Below are 17,480 nucleotides of genomic sequence, written 5' to 3' on the forward strand. Positions count from 1 at the left end.
TCTGTCTCATTACAAAATGAGCAGATCTGAACTGGGGAATAGTTTTTTCCAAAAAATGGGTGCTGGCTGTCTAGTCTTGCTCTGTATGCTTCAGTATGCTCCTGTGATGTAGGAATGTGCATTCATGTTTCTACAAAACAACAACCAAATGCCATAGGTTTGTGTTGGCAACTGGATTGGGATGTTCTCTCCAGCTCCTTGGCCCTGCCTGGCAAATAGCTGGTGTGCTTTCCCACAGGAGTTCTCTTCAGGTGTCAGATGTTCCAGAAAGCAGATTTTCCATCGTGGCATAAAGGATACTGCTGCAGATGCTTTTGTTTTTATTTTTTGTCTGTAGAGTTTTGTATATTTTTTTGTTTGTTTCATTTTTTTTGCAAGAACGTTATTTGTGTTATGAGGTTATCAGCATACTAACGGCTTTAGTTAAATTAACTTTTTTAGTATGGAGGTTCCAGGCTTGCATTAGATGTCCTCTCCTACCATTTTTTACTGAGGGGGAATATGAAAGGATGAAGGACTTTGGACAATGAGACGATGTATTGTCTTCTTTGCCAGACAGTTGCTTAGTGCAGGAGCTTTGGGAAGACTAATGGCTTCTGTGCCCTGAAACGAGGATGGTTTCAAACCACATGCTCTAAGGCATCTTGGCACCTTAATGAAATGGAAACCCAATGGAAATAACCCTAGGCATCTGAGGGATACTGATGCTCACAGGAGTCCTTCAAAAAGGTCTGCACACCCTGATTCCTTCAGCCTTTTTGTGGTGGATGTTACTTGAATTCTAAAGAGAAGTATAAAAGCAGCTTTGCATAACTTGGTGAGATGATGTTGCCAGAAGAAAACATGAGGGAATAGACTGTGACAAACTGCAAACCTGTATTTGTTGACATTGAGTTGGGGTTTGGGGTATTTGGCCATTGTTTCCATATAGTCAGTCAAGTAAGGAAGGCTACTGCTGTCAGGAGCTCATCTTTTTCATCGTTCTTATGATTCCAGTTTATTTAAAGAAAGAAATGAGCGAACATAAGGAACAGGTATCAGCTGTTTCAAATGTGCTTTTTTTTTTTCCTTTAACATGACTATTTAAAGTTGAATTATCTTACTCGAAAATATACGTGTCCCTCGCCAATTTGCTGAAGACTGTGTGGTTGCGAGCTGTCATGGGAATGGTGGGGGCCTGTCTTGAATAAAAAGGTACAATTCCATCTTTCAGAATAAGCGGCAGACCTTCTCTGTCAGTTGAGAAACACATTGCCCATGAACAAGATAGGAAAATTCTCATTTGAAGTAAAAGCAGTGTTCACTTTTTCTGGTTTTATTCTAAGCATTCTTTTTTTTTTTTTTTTCTTGTTGACTAGTATTTTCAAAGTTCCTCTGTTCCTTGTAACTGTAGTTGCTTTACATAAAATCAAAAACAAAGCACCAAAAAACCCTGCAACAAAGGGTGTTTAGCTGATTATTTGTTGTTCTGGACTCTGGAAAAATGGAGCCCCATTGTTTCAGCAAAGCTGCCTACTGCTCAGTGAATTATTGAAACACAGTCTAGTCAGGTTACCTCGAACACAACTTTTTCCTATGAACTTTAATCCAAGCAAAGTCAGCCACTATTCATAACTGAGCTTGTCAGGAGTAATTTCCTTTTTCTTGAGGAAAAATCTACTAACCAGTGGCAAATAGGAAACTTTCCATGGTGAATATGGACTGCTAAATAATGAGATTTTTTTAAAAAAATTAATTTTCTGTTCTCTTTAAAAGAAAAAAAGGAAGTGAACAGAACTAAAGTTCTCATCAGTGGTTGCAGGAAAAAATAAAATCTAATCCGAAGGGATGATGTCTTTGAAAAACAGGAAGAAAATAAGCAGATTTTACACTTTTTGTTCTCCTTCCAGCAGGGTTATTAACCTCCATGATCTTATAATTGATCTTGTTACTTGCTGTGCTTTTTAGCACCTGAGATGAGGGCATTGAAAGATTCTGGGTTCCCATATGAGGAGGAAGGCATGGTTTTGTTTTTCACAGTGGTAGAAAGAACTTCAGCACATAACTCAAGATTCAGAAAATTAAAAACGAGGCAAATAGGAACATCAATTATGCCTCTGAACCTCAATTTTAGGAGCGTTTATATACTTGGAGTTGTCAATAGAGTGATAGTCTTGTCTGAAAAGTGGAATCAATATGTTTGTTCCATTTTGTGGCTGCCATGAGGAATGGCAGTGCTGCGAATGATGCTGAGGATCAGTAATTTTCCAGAAAAGCATTAGAACTGTTCAGCACGGGGAAGTTTATAACTAGGGAAAGGAAATAGAGGCAGCAGAGCAGAAACCACCCCCAGCTGCAGCAGCAGGGAGGCGGCCAGCAGAAGCAAGGTGGTGGTGTTCTCTGCTCTGCAGCTCCTGCATTTCAGCCCTGAGAGATGAAGGGAGAGATTCCAAGACAGGTGACGCTGGGGAGAAGGGTGATAAGAAAGCAGAATTAGAACACAACTCACGCTTCTAGCTCCTTTCTCACCATTCGAAAGGTTTGTGGTAAAGTGCCACCACGAATGTAGTAGGTGGAGGGGACGTAAAAGACATTTAGACCTTACTGCTAAGAGGAAAACAGTTATTTTTTTCCTAAAAGTTGGTACTCTGCTTTTAAGATTTATCATCTGACTTAAAACAATGGGCGAAACCAAATAAATTTATAACCTGTACTGCATTATAATTGTCATATATTTTCTTCTTTCTTAATGGGGAGGTCAGCAGCAGGTTTCTTTTTTGCTAAGCAGTGTATTTGATGTGACTGGATTATTTCAGGTGCACGTCACGAGCTGTTGCATACAGTCCCTCTCCCATTAGCATCACTGAAAGGGAATTGCATCACTGGAATTCATGACAACAGATAGTCTAAGCTATTAGTATAACTGAGCGGTATATTGAAATAAAACTTTGAAGATGCAGCAGCTAGCCAGTATTCATTTTCTCTAGTTAAAATTTTGCAGCAGATGCAGATGAAAGAAGCTTAATAATTAAAAGAAACACTGCTTTTCTGAAGAGTGCAATATTTTTTAAGATTTCTTGTGGCATATCTTTCCTTCTCCATGTGTCTGCTCTTTCAATTTGAAGACTTATATTGAATAAAGTAGGCATTTTCCTCCCTAATTCTTTTCACTTGAAATTCTGTAAAAATATATGCAAATAGAATGATCTCTCTTGTTCGTTTTGCCTCTGTCTTGGTGGGATGTACCAGAGCAATAGTATTTAATGTTCATTGCCAATTAAATTAATTTCCTTTTGGCTCATGGGTTTCTTCTCTCTGACATTTTTAACATCCAGAATTCTAATACTTGTTTTAATAAGCCTCTTTTACACTCTGGTATTGTTGGAAATATTTTTTGTGGACCTCTACTAAAAATAGTGTAATGCTAGCTTCAAGATGATGTGGCATTCATAGAACTTAAATGTGTTTCTGTTAGCCCAAACCTCAAAAATGTATATTACTAAAATCTGCTGAGCATAATTTTTGTGCATGCAGTCAAGCTTTAAAGGAATGAGAACATTTGACCGGGGAAAGAAAACGTGAGAAAAATGTGAACTACAGAAATGCCTTGTTATTAAAATATCTGTTCCTGTGTTGTAGCAATGGAGCAATATTTCAAAACACTGAACTCCTGGGATATCTGTGCAAATGACATTGTGTCATATGTAAAGGTGTGAACTTTCTGCTTTAAACTTTCCTGAGGCATGAGCACCATCCTGCCCAGCCGGGGAAGTCAGTAGCTGGGCAGAGGCTAAAGGGTTGCTTACCCTCCAGTGTCCTCCCAGCTCCTGACGTTCTTCTACTTACCAATTTCCTGAGAAAAACACTGCTTCCATATAGATTGACCTTTCTTCTATGAATATATCTTTTATCATTTCCTTTTTAATTATTATTAAAGACTTAGTTTTTGTTTTAAAACCAGTTGTACCTTTGTCATGCAGAGTATCCTGTTGCAAGGACGTATGCATTTACCAGCACTGAATTTCTTTTAGCATTTTATTGCCTAATCAGCAAGGATGGGGCCCTTGTATAACTCCTTGAGGTCAGATTTCTTATCTGCTCTCATTATGATTCCCTGAAAAATTCGCTACTTCACTGTTAACCCTTCTTTGTTATGCATGAGAGATGTTTTGGCACTGATGCTGTGCAACCCTACTCAGTGTCTTGACCCACTAAGAAAACCAGCCACTTTATTCATCTCCTTAGTTTTTTCAGCTTCTCCTCTGTTTTTGTTTGTTGTTTCCCTGAGAATTTAGGAACACAGGACTGTGTTTATCACATCTTTAGTGACTGAATCAAAGACATGCTGGAAACTAGAGAGGCATAACTTTCTCTGCTGATGTTGATTCTTCCCCTTCTTCATTTTCATTATAGTGTCATCTAATACTACCTGGTTCTGGCAATCTTCTGTTCCTACTATCCATTTTTTCTAAAGCATCTTTGACTGTCACATCAGTTCAATACTGTTTTTCTCCTGACTTACATGCTCTCTAGAGGACCCTTTTCTGTATGTGAAAGCATCCCAGATCTGCTACGGTGTTTTTCGTGGCATGATTTTTCATTCTGAGCAATCTGTAGTGTGTATCACTGCTCAGTTGCGAGCAGGGCTTGCTCTCAATCCAGGATACACCGAGTCTTAGTATTATAATGTGCTTGGCTGGACAGTGAGTCTTTTAACATATTAACAGTGTGGTGTATTAAGAGAGGTGATGATCTGCAATGTAGCATGATGATTTCCTCTCTACCTTCTCCAATTTGGTTTTTTAAAAATGTGTAGCACAAATGATTTCTGGGATCCAGCATTTCAGGTCAAACAAAAGATACTGCGCTTCAGGAGCCAGAGGCAGGAAATTATTCCGTAATTCCCTCCATGGCGCTTTCTTGTTCAGAGACACCAGCAGGGTATTTTCTGCTTTACTCTGAGCTGAAAAAGCCTAAGTTAGAAAGTGTTCTGGTTTAGGACTTGTACGAAATTGAAGAGAGTCCAGAAGATGATCTTAAAAAGGAAATACTGTAGAGAAATGCAAATCTCTAGATGAATAAAAATGTGCCATGAAGAAGGTGTCCTTCAGTTATTCATTGTGTTCATCAAGACCAAGACTAAAAGGAGTTTCCTTAAGTTACATTAAGGTGTTTCCATATCAGATAGCAGTAAAGGTTTTCTGACAGTAGGAGCAGCAAAGCACTGGTAGGAATTAGAGAGAGATGTGACCATGTTTATGAACAGATTGGACAAATGACACTTTGAAATTTAGATAAGCTTGGTTCTCCCTTCGCAAAGGATGGACTAAAATGCTTGTTGAGGCCCTGGGTTTGCTGTAGCAGCCTTCCCACCCAAGACGGGCAGCAGCCAGGGCTGTGTTGCATCGCTGGGTACGGGTGCAACCACCCTGGCAGGAGGACGCTCACCCACCATCTACATCTGTGTCCACTTCAAGCCCACTGACTTCAGCCTCATAGTCAGCTCCAGGCTGAGACCATCGTCTGTCAGAGAATATCTTTATCTGTGCTCAAGAGTTATCTTTTCTGAGCGTAAATTGCTGGATGTATCTGTCGACTTGCCGCTTTTCTCACAGGCATCTGCTGGCTGGGGTCCAGCAGTGCTGCATTAGGGAGGACTGAGAAATCCCTGAGATGGGGGGTGTTCCCTGCTCAGCATTTGCAGAATTGAATGTATGCCATCACTAATTGACTTTATTAAGGGTCATCATCCGAGCAGACTAATTTTCCAGGTTCTTTAATGAATAGGTGTTAGTAAACAGAATTAACAGATGTACTGTCTCCCTGCTGTTAGTTGCTACTGGGATTCATTCTTGATTGCAGTGTAATGGTCTGTATTTTTGGTCTTCCTTGGATCTGTGCCCTCTGTAACAGGATGGTTATTTAATGCTTATACACTTCTTCCAGCTGGCAGGCACTCTCCCTTTTTTGGCATAATTTCTTTATATTTTTTTCATATATTTCCCATGCTAAGACAGTTTGAGGTGAAAAATACAAAAGCAATGGAAAAGATACAAGAAAGTGCCTGTTTAAAACTGTAGGTGATTCCATTCTAACTGGTAAAACTGGTCTTTGACAAATTAATAATACGATTTCTTGTAACAGAGAAGAGAGAAAAATATCCACCTATGCATTTTCTCCATGTTATACATCATTATAAGTTAGAAAATTGGGATCTACAAATGTGTTTAATGTTTATCACAAACCAGATAGTAGCATTGTGGGCATAGTTCATCACCTCTGTTACGTTAAAGCCAGAAGAAGTTTGTATATGAATTAATAATGTATGCCTGCGCTAAATTAAATTGTAGACAGCAGAAAATGCTGTTTTATTAGCTGCTGCTTCACTTGCTGGGATGCCAGGAAGAAGAGCTGAATACATTGTTGGCAGAAAAAACAGGCAAATTAGCTCAGCCAAAAGAGTCTGTCAAAAAGAAACAAGTGGGAATTAAACTTGGCAACCTATTTGCTTATGTGGTCTGGGGGAAAAAATGAAAAACACGTATTTTGCTGGACAAGATTGGAAAGTAAATTCAAACAAAATGCAGAATTATCCTCTACCACAAAAAAAAAAAAAAAAAAAGGAAATCTGTGCTGATGTACAGACAGCACAGATTGAATCTAAACAAACCATAGGCTACCCTAGGGTAGCTTTAAAAAGACAAGTTTCCTCATTAAAGCACAATTAAAAGATGACTTACATGAACCAGCCTTCATATCCTAGCATTTAAAAATATTTTCTCTTTTTCTCCAGATTTTAATAACAGAATTTTCTCTTGAATAATTGTACACTTGCAGTACAGGCTTTTTTAATGAAAGAAAAATTATCTCATACTATGAAACAAAATGAAGTTTCATTAACTTGCAAGTATAAATGTCTAGCCTACTGATGCAGTTACTGAGGAAAAGTATCAAGCTTTGAGAAGAGGAATAGAAGGGGCTCTAGTAATAGAAAGGGTTCTAGTAATAGAAAGGGTTCTAGTAAATGGGGTTATGTCAGGCTGGCGACCAGTCACTAGCGGGGTTCCACAGGGATCCATCTTAGGGCCAGCACTATTCATTGTCTTTATAACTGACTTAGACTCAGGACTTGAGGGATTGCTTAGTAAGTTTGCTGATGACACAAAAGTGGGAGGAGCTGTCGACACACTTGAGAGCAGAGAGGCCCTGCAGAGGGATCTGGACAAATCTGAGAACTGGGCAATCACCAACCGCATGAAGTTCAACAAGAGCAAGTGCCGGATTTTGCACCTGGGGCAACCCTGGCTGTACATACAGAGTGGGGGACGAGATGCTGAAAAGCAGCTCCATGGAGAGGGATCTGGGGGTTCTGGTCGATGGCACGTTGAACATGAGCCAACAGTGTCCCTGGCAGTCAAGAGGGCCACCCGTGTCCTGGGTGCATCAAGCACAGCATGGCCAGCCGGGTGAGGAAGGTGATTGTCCCGCTCTGCTCTGCACTCGCGTGACCTCACCTGGAGCACTGTGTGCAGGTCTGGGCGCCATGGGATAAAAAAGATATCAAGTTACTGGAGAGTGTCCAAAAGAGGGCAATGAAGCTGGTGAAGGGTTTGGAGAGGAAGCCGTATGAGGAGCGGCTAAAGACACTTGGTTTGTTCAGTCTGGAGGAAACTAAGAGGAGACCTCATCACAGTTACAGCTTCCTCACAAAGGGAGGAGGAAGAGCAGGCACTGATCTCTTCCCTTTAGTGACCAATGACAGAACCCGAGGGAATGGCAGGAAGATGTGCCAGGGGAGGTTTAGGTTGGACATTAGGAAAAGGTTCTTCCCCCAGAAGGTGGTGGAGCACTGGAACAGGCTCCCCAGGGAGGTGTCACAGCCCCAAGCCTGACAGTGTTCAAGAAGAGACTGGACAGCACCCTCAGACACATGGTGTGAACTGTGGGGTTGTCATATTCAGGGATGGGAGTTGGACTTGATAATCCTTGTGGTTCCCTTCCATCTCAGGGCATTCTATGATTCTGTATTCCTTTTTATGCTACCTCTGCTGATATTTAGGGTTGATCTCAAATCATCTATAGTTGCTAAGGGCTTGGTAAGCTTCCCACCCCCTCTCTCAAATGTATCATTGATGTGCCACCCTGGAGCGTGTGAAACAGAAAAATTTAGTAGTAAATCTGTAAGCCAGTCTTGTAACTGCAGGTGAGGTGAGCTTAGAAGAAAGCTCTGGGGAATTACAGCACTGCTGCTGTTCAGTGGCCTGGGGCGGTGGTGTGCTGTGCACACCCCAAAGAGATGGGGCAGCAAGGAGGTGACCGTATGCTTGTCTAGATTAAAGCCATATTTGTCTGTGAGAACAGCCGTCATACTACACATGGGCAATGGCAGACATATCTACTAAAACCTTTAAGTTTGGATGCTCTTTTGTGTACAGAGGTAAGTCCAGTTTCAATCTGAACATGTAAATTGGTGAAAACTCATTCCCTGGAGATGAAACTGGGGGGAAAAAAAAATAATATATATACACATATATATATATATATATATACACATAATTTCCAGGCTTCCCGAGGTTTTATCAGAAGCACCAGAAGTACTTCTAAATTTTATTTGCTTAAGTCAACTAAGAGCACTTACAGACAGTTGTTCTCTTCACCCTTTCTCAAGATGGCGGGTGGACTTCCCCCTGCCTGGAGGGAAAGAGAGCTGTCTGGCCTGTCTTCTCCATCTGTTGGGGTCTCTGGAGACTCAGAAGAGGGAAGTGTAGCAGTCCTGCTCATGAGAGTGAGTTCCTTGCTAGAGAATTAACAAAAATGCTTACTTTCCTTTAATTTTGTTTAGCTTAAACATTGGAGAACATTTTTCTTTAAATATTTTTTTTTTCAAAGCAAAGACCTTTATGTTCCCCACTTTTTTAGTGTGTTTTTTCTTGTACACATAGTTGACTGACTTGAAGCAACCATATTGGTGTGACTCACTACCCAGACCAGTAATGCTAGAGAGGGAATTTGCTCTGAGAGTGTGAACAAAATGTCTTTGGACCCTTTTGGCAAGCTGTAGCCTGGCTTGACAAAAGGTCAATATGGAGAAGAGCTGAAATATGGTCACTTGAACGTGTCCTCTGCCTGTAGCTGTCTGTTGTTTCCACAGAACAACTGTGTATGTGTTAACTTTTCATAAGAGCCCTTTCAAAAATAGCCCTGTGAATAATCAGGAAAACACAGCAGGGTCCAATCTTCTCAGTTGTCCTCATTGTTTCCCAGGGACTCCCCAGGGGCTTTCTGTAAGACATCAGGTTAGCCTTGGTAGCCCCTGGCTACTGACAGCATGTGGCCATTGCTTCTGGTCCCCAGGACTTCTGCTCACCTATGGGAAAGCCGGTCAGCCGTAAGAAAGGGGTTTTATTGTAGCTTGTAGTTAAACACCCCCACATGTCAAAGCAAGTGGTTGACTGATGATTTGCTGGCAGAAGTGGTGGTTGTAGGAAGCATCTGAAAAATTGGAAAAGAGGAGAAGGGAAGAGAGTCTGTTTCCAGGTAATAATAAGTGAAAAATTATTTGGGGAGGGGAAAAAACCAACACATTTTTACAAGCACATCACTTTGTTTTACTGGACAGCTGTTCTTTTGAACTAACCTTTAGATAAGATGGCGGGAGGGCAGCAGCTTGAATCTAATGAACTGGCTGTACAGAATGCTTTTGCTCATCCAAAGTGCTGCTATGAGGAGTCCCTGAAACTTCCTGAAAGATGTTTTTCTGATCTTCTGCACAGGCTGTTAACCTATCCCATTCTGTAGCAGGGCACCGGGCCTTGCAGAAGGACAGGTGATGAGAGGGCCCTTCTTTTCATTCTCCAGTTGCTTTTGCTGCTGCTTTTTATTGAATAGGTGATTTAGATGAAGGCAAATAGTGGTTTTTTGAAGAAACGATAGTGAGGATTTTCAGGGAATTAAAGAGATCAAGGATATTTTTTTTAAAAAGCATATTTCAACTCCTGACAAATACACGCAGGAAAGGCACTTTAATACCTGCAAAGATGTGAGATGACTGCGGCCTTTCAGGAGCTATACAAAGCATTCAGAAGTGTATCTCTTCAAAAGCAGACACTCCAAGCTAGAAAAAATTGAAAGGAATATTATCTGTGACTAGAAACTAGTTTTAAAATGCAAACCTCAGCTCAGCTTTCAAAGGTTGAAACTGTTGAAGCAGACAGTGTACCTCTTGGCCTTCCAGCAGGAAGGCCATGGTAAAGCCAGCTAGAAGATGATGTCTTTGGGGAGCACAGCCCAGGCTGTTCAGGCACCCCAGGCACTTGATCATTTTGTACTTCAGTCCCCAAAATCCTGTCACTGGCTTCCACTGGCTGTAGCATCTGTCTTCACAGGACAGACCTAAATCTGTTGCATGGACCCACCAGAGGACTGGCTTTACTAGGTGTCTCTGGTCAATGTAGTCTTCTCTTTCACAGCAGTTGAGATCCTTGCCACTCCTCTATAGGATGAAACGCAAGTCCCACCTCTTCTGTCTCGTCAGTAACTACCCAAGATCTGCCAGGTAGCTCAGAAGACAGAAGTCCCTGGTATCCATGGATTGCAAAGTGCCACAGACAGAGATGCTGGGACCATGGGTGTGTTTTGCAGCAGTGGCAGTATTTGGGGGTAGGGGACAGGCTGTGATGATGTGAAGCTGCCACATACTCTAGTGATGGCTTCCCAGCCATTGCAATGACCGCAGTGGCAAAATCGTTAAAAGAAATTAACAGGGTGACTGAAGTCATTAAACACGGCCTGTGTCACTGTGAGAGAGATGTGCTGGCATTACAGCATTTCTGTGAGCAAGCCCTGTGTTGTTGGCTCTTCTGGTAGAAGACCAGAAGGCAACAGAGGGAAATAAAAGGCTTTCTGTTTGGTTTTGAGCTGGTGAACTCTGCAGAGGAATGAAAGTGCCCTCACAGCTGGTGCAGGGGACATCCAGGGACAGAAAACCATGATTTGGTTGGCTAGATCAGCTCTGCCATCTTGTGGAGCTTCTCCCTGAAGTGCCCACTGCTCGCTCTGCAGCCTGTCTAACAACTGGTGTCCCATTAGGCTTGTCCAGCTTGCTGTTCTGTCCAAAGGACCATCATCCCACCCGGTCTGGCACAATCCATCCCACCTAGCAGCCCTCCTTGGAGGAGCTCAGTGCCACAATAGCATGGGCTGGGAAACACTTGGCTTCAGTTGTGCTGGTGGTGCTGGTTTGGGAAGGGATGCCCAGCACCTGTCCACCCCACAGCAACCTGCTGTGAGTGCCCTTAGCATAGGTGCACAAACCAGGACCAAATGTGTCCAGAACTTGAAAGAAAAAGGTCATCTTGCTGCTGTATGACTCTAGTTACCTAAATACTGGATTGAGATTGAATAGAAACTTTGAGTATCACCTGATGAAGTAAAAACCTCTCTAATTAGGGTTAAAAATGAGCATTGCATTGTGGTTTATTTTCTTTAAATATATGTAAATAACTTGTGCTATTAAATAACATTTATTAAGTCACACTACATTTGTATTTGAAAACCTTAATTCCAACTATACCTTGACTTTTCAGTGTCTCCAAAGCAAGGTACATCTTCCTGCAACCTTCCAGGGTAGGAAGCTGTTCTTTGCCTTCTTTCATTTCATATTAACACTTGCGAGCCATTTCCTGAGCCGTCGTGTTTACATTTTCTTCCCTCTTGCTGTGGCCACCCAGAGCTCCCTAACTAGGGGTCACAAAACGCAGCGGATTTCTTTTTTATTTCAGTGTTGTCATATTTAGTTCATATGATGCAACGTTCTCCTAGGGATGTAATGGTCAGCTTGACCTCTTCACAAACACCAAGCAAGTATGTGAGAAAACATTTTACAAGCCACAGGAATCTCGGGGGCTCTCAGTAGAGCAGAAGAATTTTGCTTGGCTGGTGACAGAGAGGACTAGACTGCAGCACTGACTGTAGCAGTGTATGAAGAGCAGCCTTGTAAGTGGGAGAGGTCACTGTAGACTGGGCTCACTCACTGGTTTTCCGCATCATTTTATTTCATTTCCTTTTCTGGAAACTTGAAAGGTATTTATTTAGGTCACTGCTTCCCCTGTAGCCTCCATGACACACCTCAACTTCCCATCTGCAACCTTCAGACTTAAGTAAGGATCAGGCACTGGGGCTGGGCTGTCAGCAGCGTCTCCTGGATTCACTGGAGTTGCAGTATCCCACTCAGGCAGGGCATGGAAACACTCATATTTTTCATTTTGATTGTGAGAGAAGGAAAGGCCATTTCTTTGGCTTCCCATAGGTTAATGGCTGATTAATAGGAAAATACTTTCAAGGCGTATTTGAGTTATGATTCTTCATTTAAAATTGTTAGGGATACTAAGAAATGCCATACATCCATGGCAGAATCTGGCGTTTCTGTAATTTTTTGATTCAGACACTGAGGATCAAGAAATGGGGAATACTTTGAAGCCCAAGAATTATTCAACAAAAAATAAATAAATAAACAAAAAAACACCAAAGACATTAAGTGTTTCTTCTGAACAAAAAAAGAGATGATTCTTTCTTCCAGTGTTCTTAGTTATTTTTATACGGGGCTGGGGAAGAACTCTCCAGTCTAAGATCACATCTTTTTGTATATGGTGCAGTATTTGCAATGAGTTAAAGAAATTCACTTAAGTAAATTGCTTATTGTTTTACAGAAAATACTTTAAAGTTTGTTCTTTTTTGTGTTAACATTAAAATTCCCAAAGGAATTTTATATTCATGAGGTATTTTTAATCACGTGCAGACTTCCTCCTTCATACATTGCATGTGTGAGCTCAGTAGGGCAAATAAAATGGTTCATTTGTTATAATTTTTAAAAAATATATTAATAACACACTTTTTATATATTTCTGATAGATGAGTAGTCTGGCCTGTTGACCAGTTAATAGAATAGAGCACACTGTGATTTTTATATGAAGAAGGAAATAGACACTACCAATTTACCTTTTCAGCCGAAATTGTAACAATAGAAAAATATAGTAGTATTAAAAAGAAAGGCTGTTTCTGTTGTTACTTGCAGCCCCAGGGCTGCTTCCTGGGCATCCCTCTGCCTGCTGGAGACAGAAGCCCAGCAGGATGTGAGTGGTGTGGATTGTAGCCAGGAGCTGAGGAACAAAATAAAATTCCTCTTTCTTTATTGTGGAGGAGTATGATCAAAGTAGCTCTGTTTCTTTCTTTCTCTATCCTTCTCAGCTGTATTTGAAGAATCTTTTTTATAGGGCTCTTCCAGTGATTTAAATGAGCAAGGCTGTCATCTGTCACCTTGCAATTTTTTGTGTCACATAAAGACCTTTCTACTCTGAAAGATGTGTCCTGCTGGGAAAACATGCAGGGAAAACTGGGAAATGTAGCATTAATAACAGAATAACACTGCCTAGAATAATGAAATTTCACCTTAGCTTTCATGCTCAGAAAAAAACCCAGAAATTCCTGTAAGTCCCAGCAGCAACCAAAGAGCAGCTTCCTTCAGCTCTGGGTAAGTTTTGGAATGACCAGCACACCTCAGGCCGGCCTTTCTTTTATACCACCTCTTAGTTAAAAACTGTGATTTCACATCTCATGGAGCTGCATAATTACTATCAAGTAAAATCTCCTTTGAGGGGATAAGTGGTGGCCAGTGATTTATTTCACAAATTATTAATACATTAAAATAGGGAAAGCGAACACATGCTGCAAATGCAGCAGGATTCTCCAGCACTGTATCGTGGATCACAGCAGTGGTGGTGAAGTGCAGACTGGGAAGGGCCAGTGCTTTTAGCACAGAGTAAACCTTGTGCTTCTGATTTCAGGAACATCAAATGTGTGCCCTTGTGTGGTGAAAAATTTAAGGTTCCTATAAAAACATTCCTGGCCTTTATCTTAAACCTTGAGTACATTGTCACGGAGGCACCCCGAGGTTAGTTTAAGGGACAACAGGGTCCAAAACAACTTTTATTAAACTGGTGAGAAACAGGGTTTTAGCACTCCAAAAGTGACTTAAATAAAGGTTCGGATATCAGTTGAGGAAAATTATTAAGGGGCAGCAACTAATACAACAGGCGGTCCACAGTGTGCGTGCACGTGGCTTCACTCAAAACAATGCCGGAGCCGGCCCTGAGTCCCGGAGAAGCACACACCTGCCCAAACACGGTGTGGGATTATTTTTAAAGAGATACACGTACTCGTAGTGAGTACGGGAAGTGTACACTCGCGATTCTGCAAGGATAAATTTATAATACACTCGCAATCCTGCGAGGGTTAATTTACTTACACGTGCAAATGTGCACGGAATATTACACGTGCTTATGTGGAAGCACGGGAGGAAAATACACTTGCAATTCTGCGAGGATTAATTATACACGTGCTCGTATTGAGCATGGAAAGTTACACGTGCATATGTGCACGGAAGGAAAATACACCCGCGACTATGCAAGGATTAATTTTACACGTGCTCATGTGGAAGCACAGGAGGAAAATACACTCGTGATTGTGCGAGGAAATAATTTATACACGTGCTCGTATTGAGCACGGAAAGTTACGCGTGCAAATGTGCACGGAAAGTTACACATGCATATGTGCACGGAAGGTATAAATATACTCGCAATCCTGCGAGAAGTTTTACTCACACCTGTGGCGGCAGGGCAAGCGGAGTCTCCATCCCGGGGAGGGGGGCTCTCAGCGGCAGCATCTTGCTCGTGCTCCGAGAGACCCGCGACAATGGGCGGAGTCTCGACGAGAATCCCGTTTTTATATTGGCTGATCAGATGTGACTGCAGGCATTCTAGAAGCTTCCCTGCACCCCCACCCTGGCTGTGGGTGCCCCTGAAGCCTCCAAACATCCCCCACACTGGCCGCAGGTGCCCAGCGGCTCAGTGGCACCTCGGCACTCCCTTCTCCTAATGGCCCTGGCCAGGGTGCTCTGGGGCCAAACAAAAGAAGCTATTAGCCTCAAGTAGCAGAGAGAGAGGGAGATGTGCCTACTCCTTCCATACTGAAGGAGGGAGGGGAAGAGAGGGGGGTTTGCATTCCGCCACATACATCAATGAGGAGGAGGAGAAATTTTGCTCTCTCATCCTTTTGCATTTCTTCCACAAATCAAATGTTAAGAGAATTGCCACTCAATAGTTTAGTGCTGTCCCACTTGTTTCAGTGATCCTACAGCAGTTTACATAAAAAGGAACACTAAAAATCTCTTTTTGACTAAATGTATGCTGTTCGGTTGTTAAAGCTGCAGGATTTTCCACATGAATTCACATTGCTTTTGTCGTATTGATGTTTCTCCAGCCATAGTAATCAAAAATCGCTTTCAGAAGGACTAGAACATCCCTGTTATGCTTCTGGATTGGGTGTTGATACTTATTTATCTCTAGGAATATTTTCTGACTCACTGTATTCATTATTCTTGCAAAGAAACAAGTTTCTTTGTTTTGAGTTAATGTCACTTCATCTTTATATAGGAGCAAGGAAAGAGAAACAGCTCTTAGTTGGGTAATACTGATGATTTTTAAATCTTACATAAGATTTTCTGCATTCTAATTAATCCATTAATCAAGTGGAAGCTGGCTTGGAGATAATTTAAAATATTTTCAAGACAGTATTTCCATTTTTTTCCAGTTCCAAGAGATTTATGAATTCATTGCAAGTCTCTGCGGGTTCTTATAAAAGCAGAAAATATGCATCCCTGAAAACATCTCTGGTGATGTCTATAGTAATAGCACAATAAACCTTTTAAGAACTGCAATTTTTAATTCATGGTTAAAAAAAAAAAAAAAAAAAAGCTATTGGAATGATAGGAGGGACACATTGCCTGTGTCACCTCACTGTGCCACCAGTAGATTTCTTAGTAATATTCGTAGCATTGAGAATGGGGAGCTGGGTGGCTTCAGCTCAGAGCGTTGAATGTCAAAACTCAGGTCTTCACCATTAATCTTCTAGTAGGTATTTAAGGCAAGCCCTTCTCTATATGCTTGAATACGCTGGTGGGAGCAGGGGAGGTGGGTTGTTTGTATCCCAGTTGGCAATCTTTTTGTTGTTTTCTTTGATGATTCCTCTCCATGTGATTTACTTCCCAGCCCAGGATCTTCTGATGTGCGTATAAAATCTGATTTACATATACATAAGGCAGAGGAGGAAACAGGAATATACTTTGAAAGGCTTACGGACCCAGTTGTGACACTGATGGAGTTCAGCTTGAGATCTGAAGTTCTGGGAGGAGCTTTTCTGCTCTGAGGTCTCAGAAGCGGATGCAGTGGCTGGAGGCCCGTACCCAGTACACCCCACTGCCTGGGGGAGCGGGGGATGCTCTCCCTGGCTCCCACCCTGCCCAGCACTTCTGTCTGGCAGAGAACACGTTGCCCACTCAAGTGTCCTCTATCGCATTTTATTTACTTGATGAAGTATGAATTGGTTTAGTTACTGGTTTGATGTTGATGTGTGTCAAGCCTGTTGCATTATAAAACCATGTGTCTTTAAATAAGAATGAAGATTGGTTTTGCAAAGATGAGATTCTTTCATCTTTGTTTTCTTGCCCTTTTATTTTGCCCTGTGCACCACTTTGGAGTCAATGGGTCTGCTTGCAGAGTACAGGTCTCTTACACTAAATAGGGACAGGGGAATTCAATCCCGCTTGCAGGTACATTTATTATTGTGCCAGAGTGAAGCTAGAAATTGAATACATTTTCTCAGGGTTCCGTAGCTATGCCTAGTCTTTGAAAAATGATAAATAGCTACTAATTAGATAAGCAATACATCAGGAAAATGATAAATACTTTCGAATAAACCCTTTTCTCAGTGAGGGTTTACACAATAAGCTCAATTCCGAACATCTGAGGAATGTACAAAATTGTAATCAAAAGTGATGTATGTTTTTATATCAAGAGTAAGCTGTGCAAATTACAGCTTACATTCGTTCCAGTCATTGAATGAAGCAGAATAAAAAAAGATATAAAGAAAATAATTGTTGTCTCAGTTTGATTTATTCTGGCTACTTCAAGTTTCCCCCAGGGTGTGTTTAGAACAAAGATGAGTCTGAAAATAATCTCCTGAATATTTTAAATATAACTCAGTATGAAAGTTGATCCATGTGTCCCGTTTTGAATCATTCAGTAACCTCTAGGACAAAAATCACTCTTTTTTTTCCTACTTAAACTTTCTAATGATATTTAGAAGTAGACAAATTGACTGGTACATGACTTTTTAAGGTATTTGGTGTAGCCTCAGCACAGTTCTTGGAGGTGATTGCATAAAGTATGAGATAAAGAAAAAATCTGTTAATAGAGAAAAGAATATGTGGTATTCAACCTCATTTTTGTTTTCCTTTCCACAGGACATTAATGTATGTATCCTTGAAAACTACCCTGAATGTTCCAATCCCAGGTTATTTTACATCATACCATATTTCTGTGGACAGCATCCAAGATGCAGGTAAATATATACAAGGTATCCCGCTTTGTTCAGATATAGCTATTGCC

At 41.3% G+C, this 17,480-nt stretch overlaps 1 protein-coding gene across 1 annotated transcript in view; it reads left to right on the forward strand.

Annotated features, from left to right (window-relative positions):
- UST (uronyl 2-sulfotransferase) overlaps positions 1–17,480 on the forward strand; it is a 171,242-nt gene that overhangs the window by 117,569 nt on the left and 36,193 nt on the right. The window contains exon 6 of the mRNA XM_082049239.1: positions 17,336–17,433. Within this exon, the coding sequence (XP_081905365.1) occupies positions 17,336–17,433 (98 nt within the window). The remainder of the gene's footprint in view (positions 1–17,335; positions 17,434–17,480) is intronic.

The sequence above is a fragment of the Streptopelia decaocto genome (genome assembly GCF_964273445.1).
Source record: "Streptopelia decaocto genome assembly, chromosome: 3".
Lineage (NCBI taxonomy): Eukaryota > Metazoa > Chordata > Aves > Columbiformes > Columbidae > Streptopelia > Streptopelia decaocto.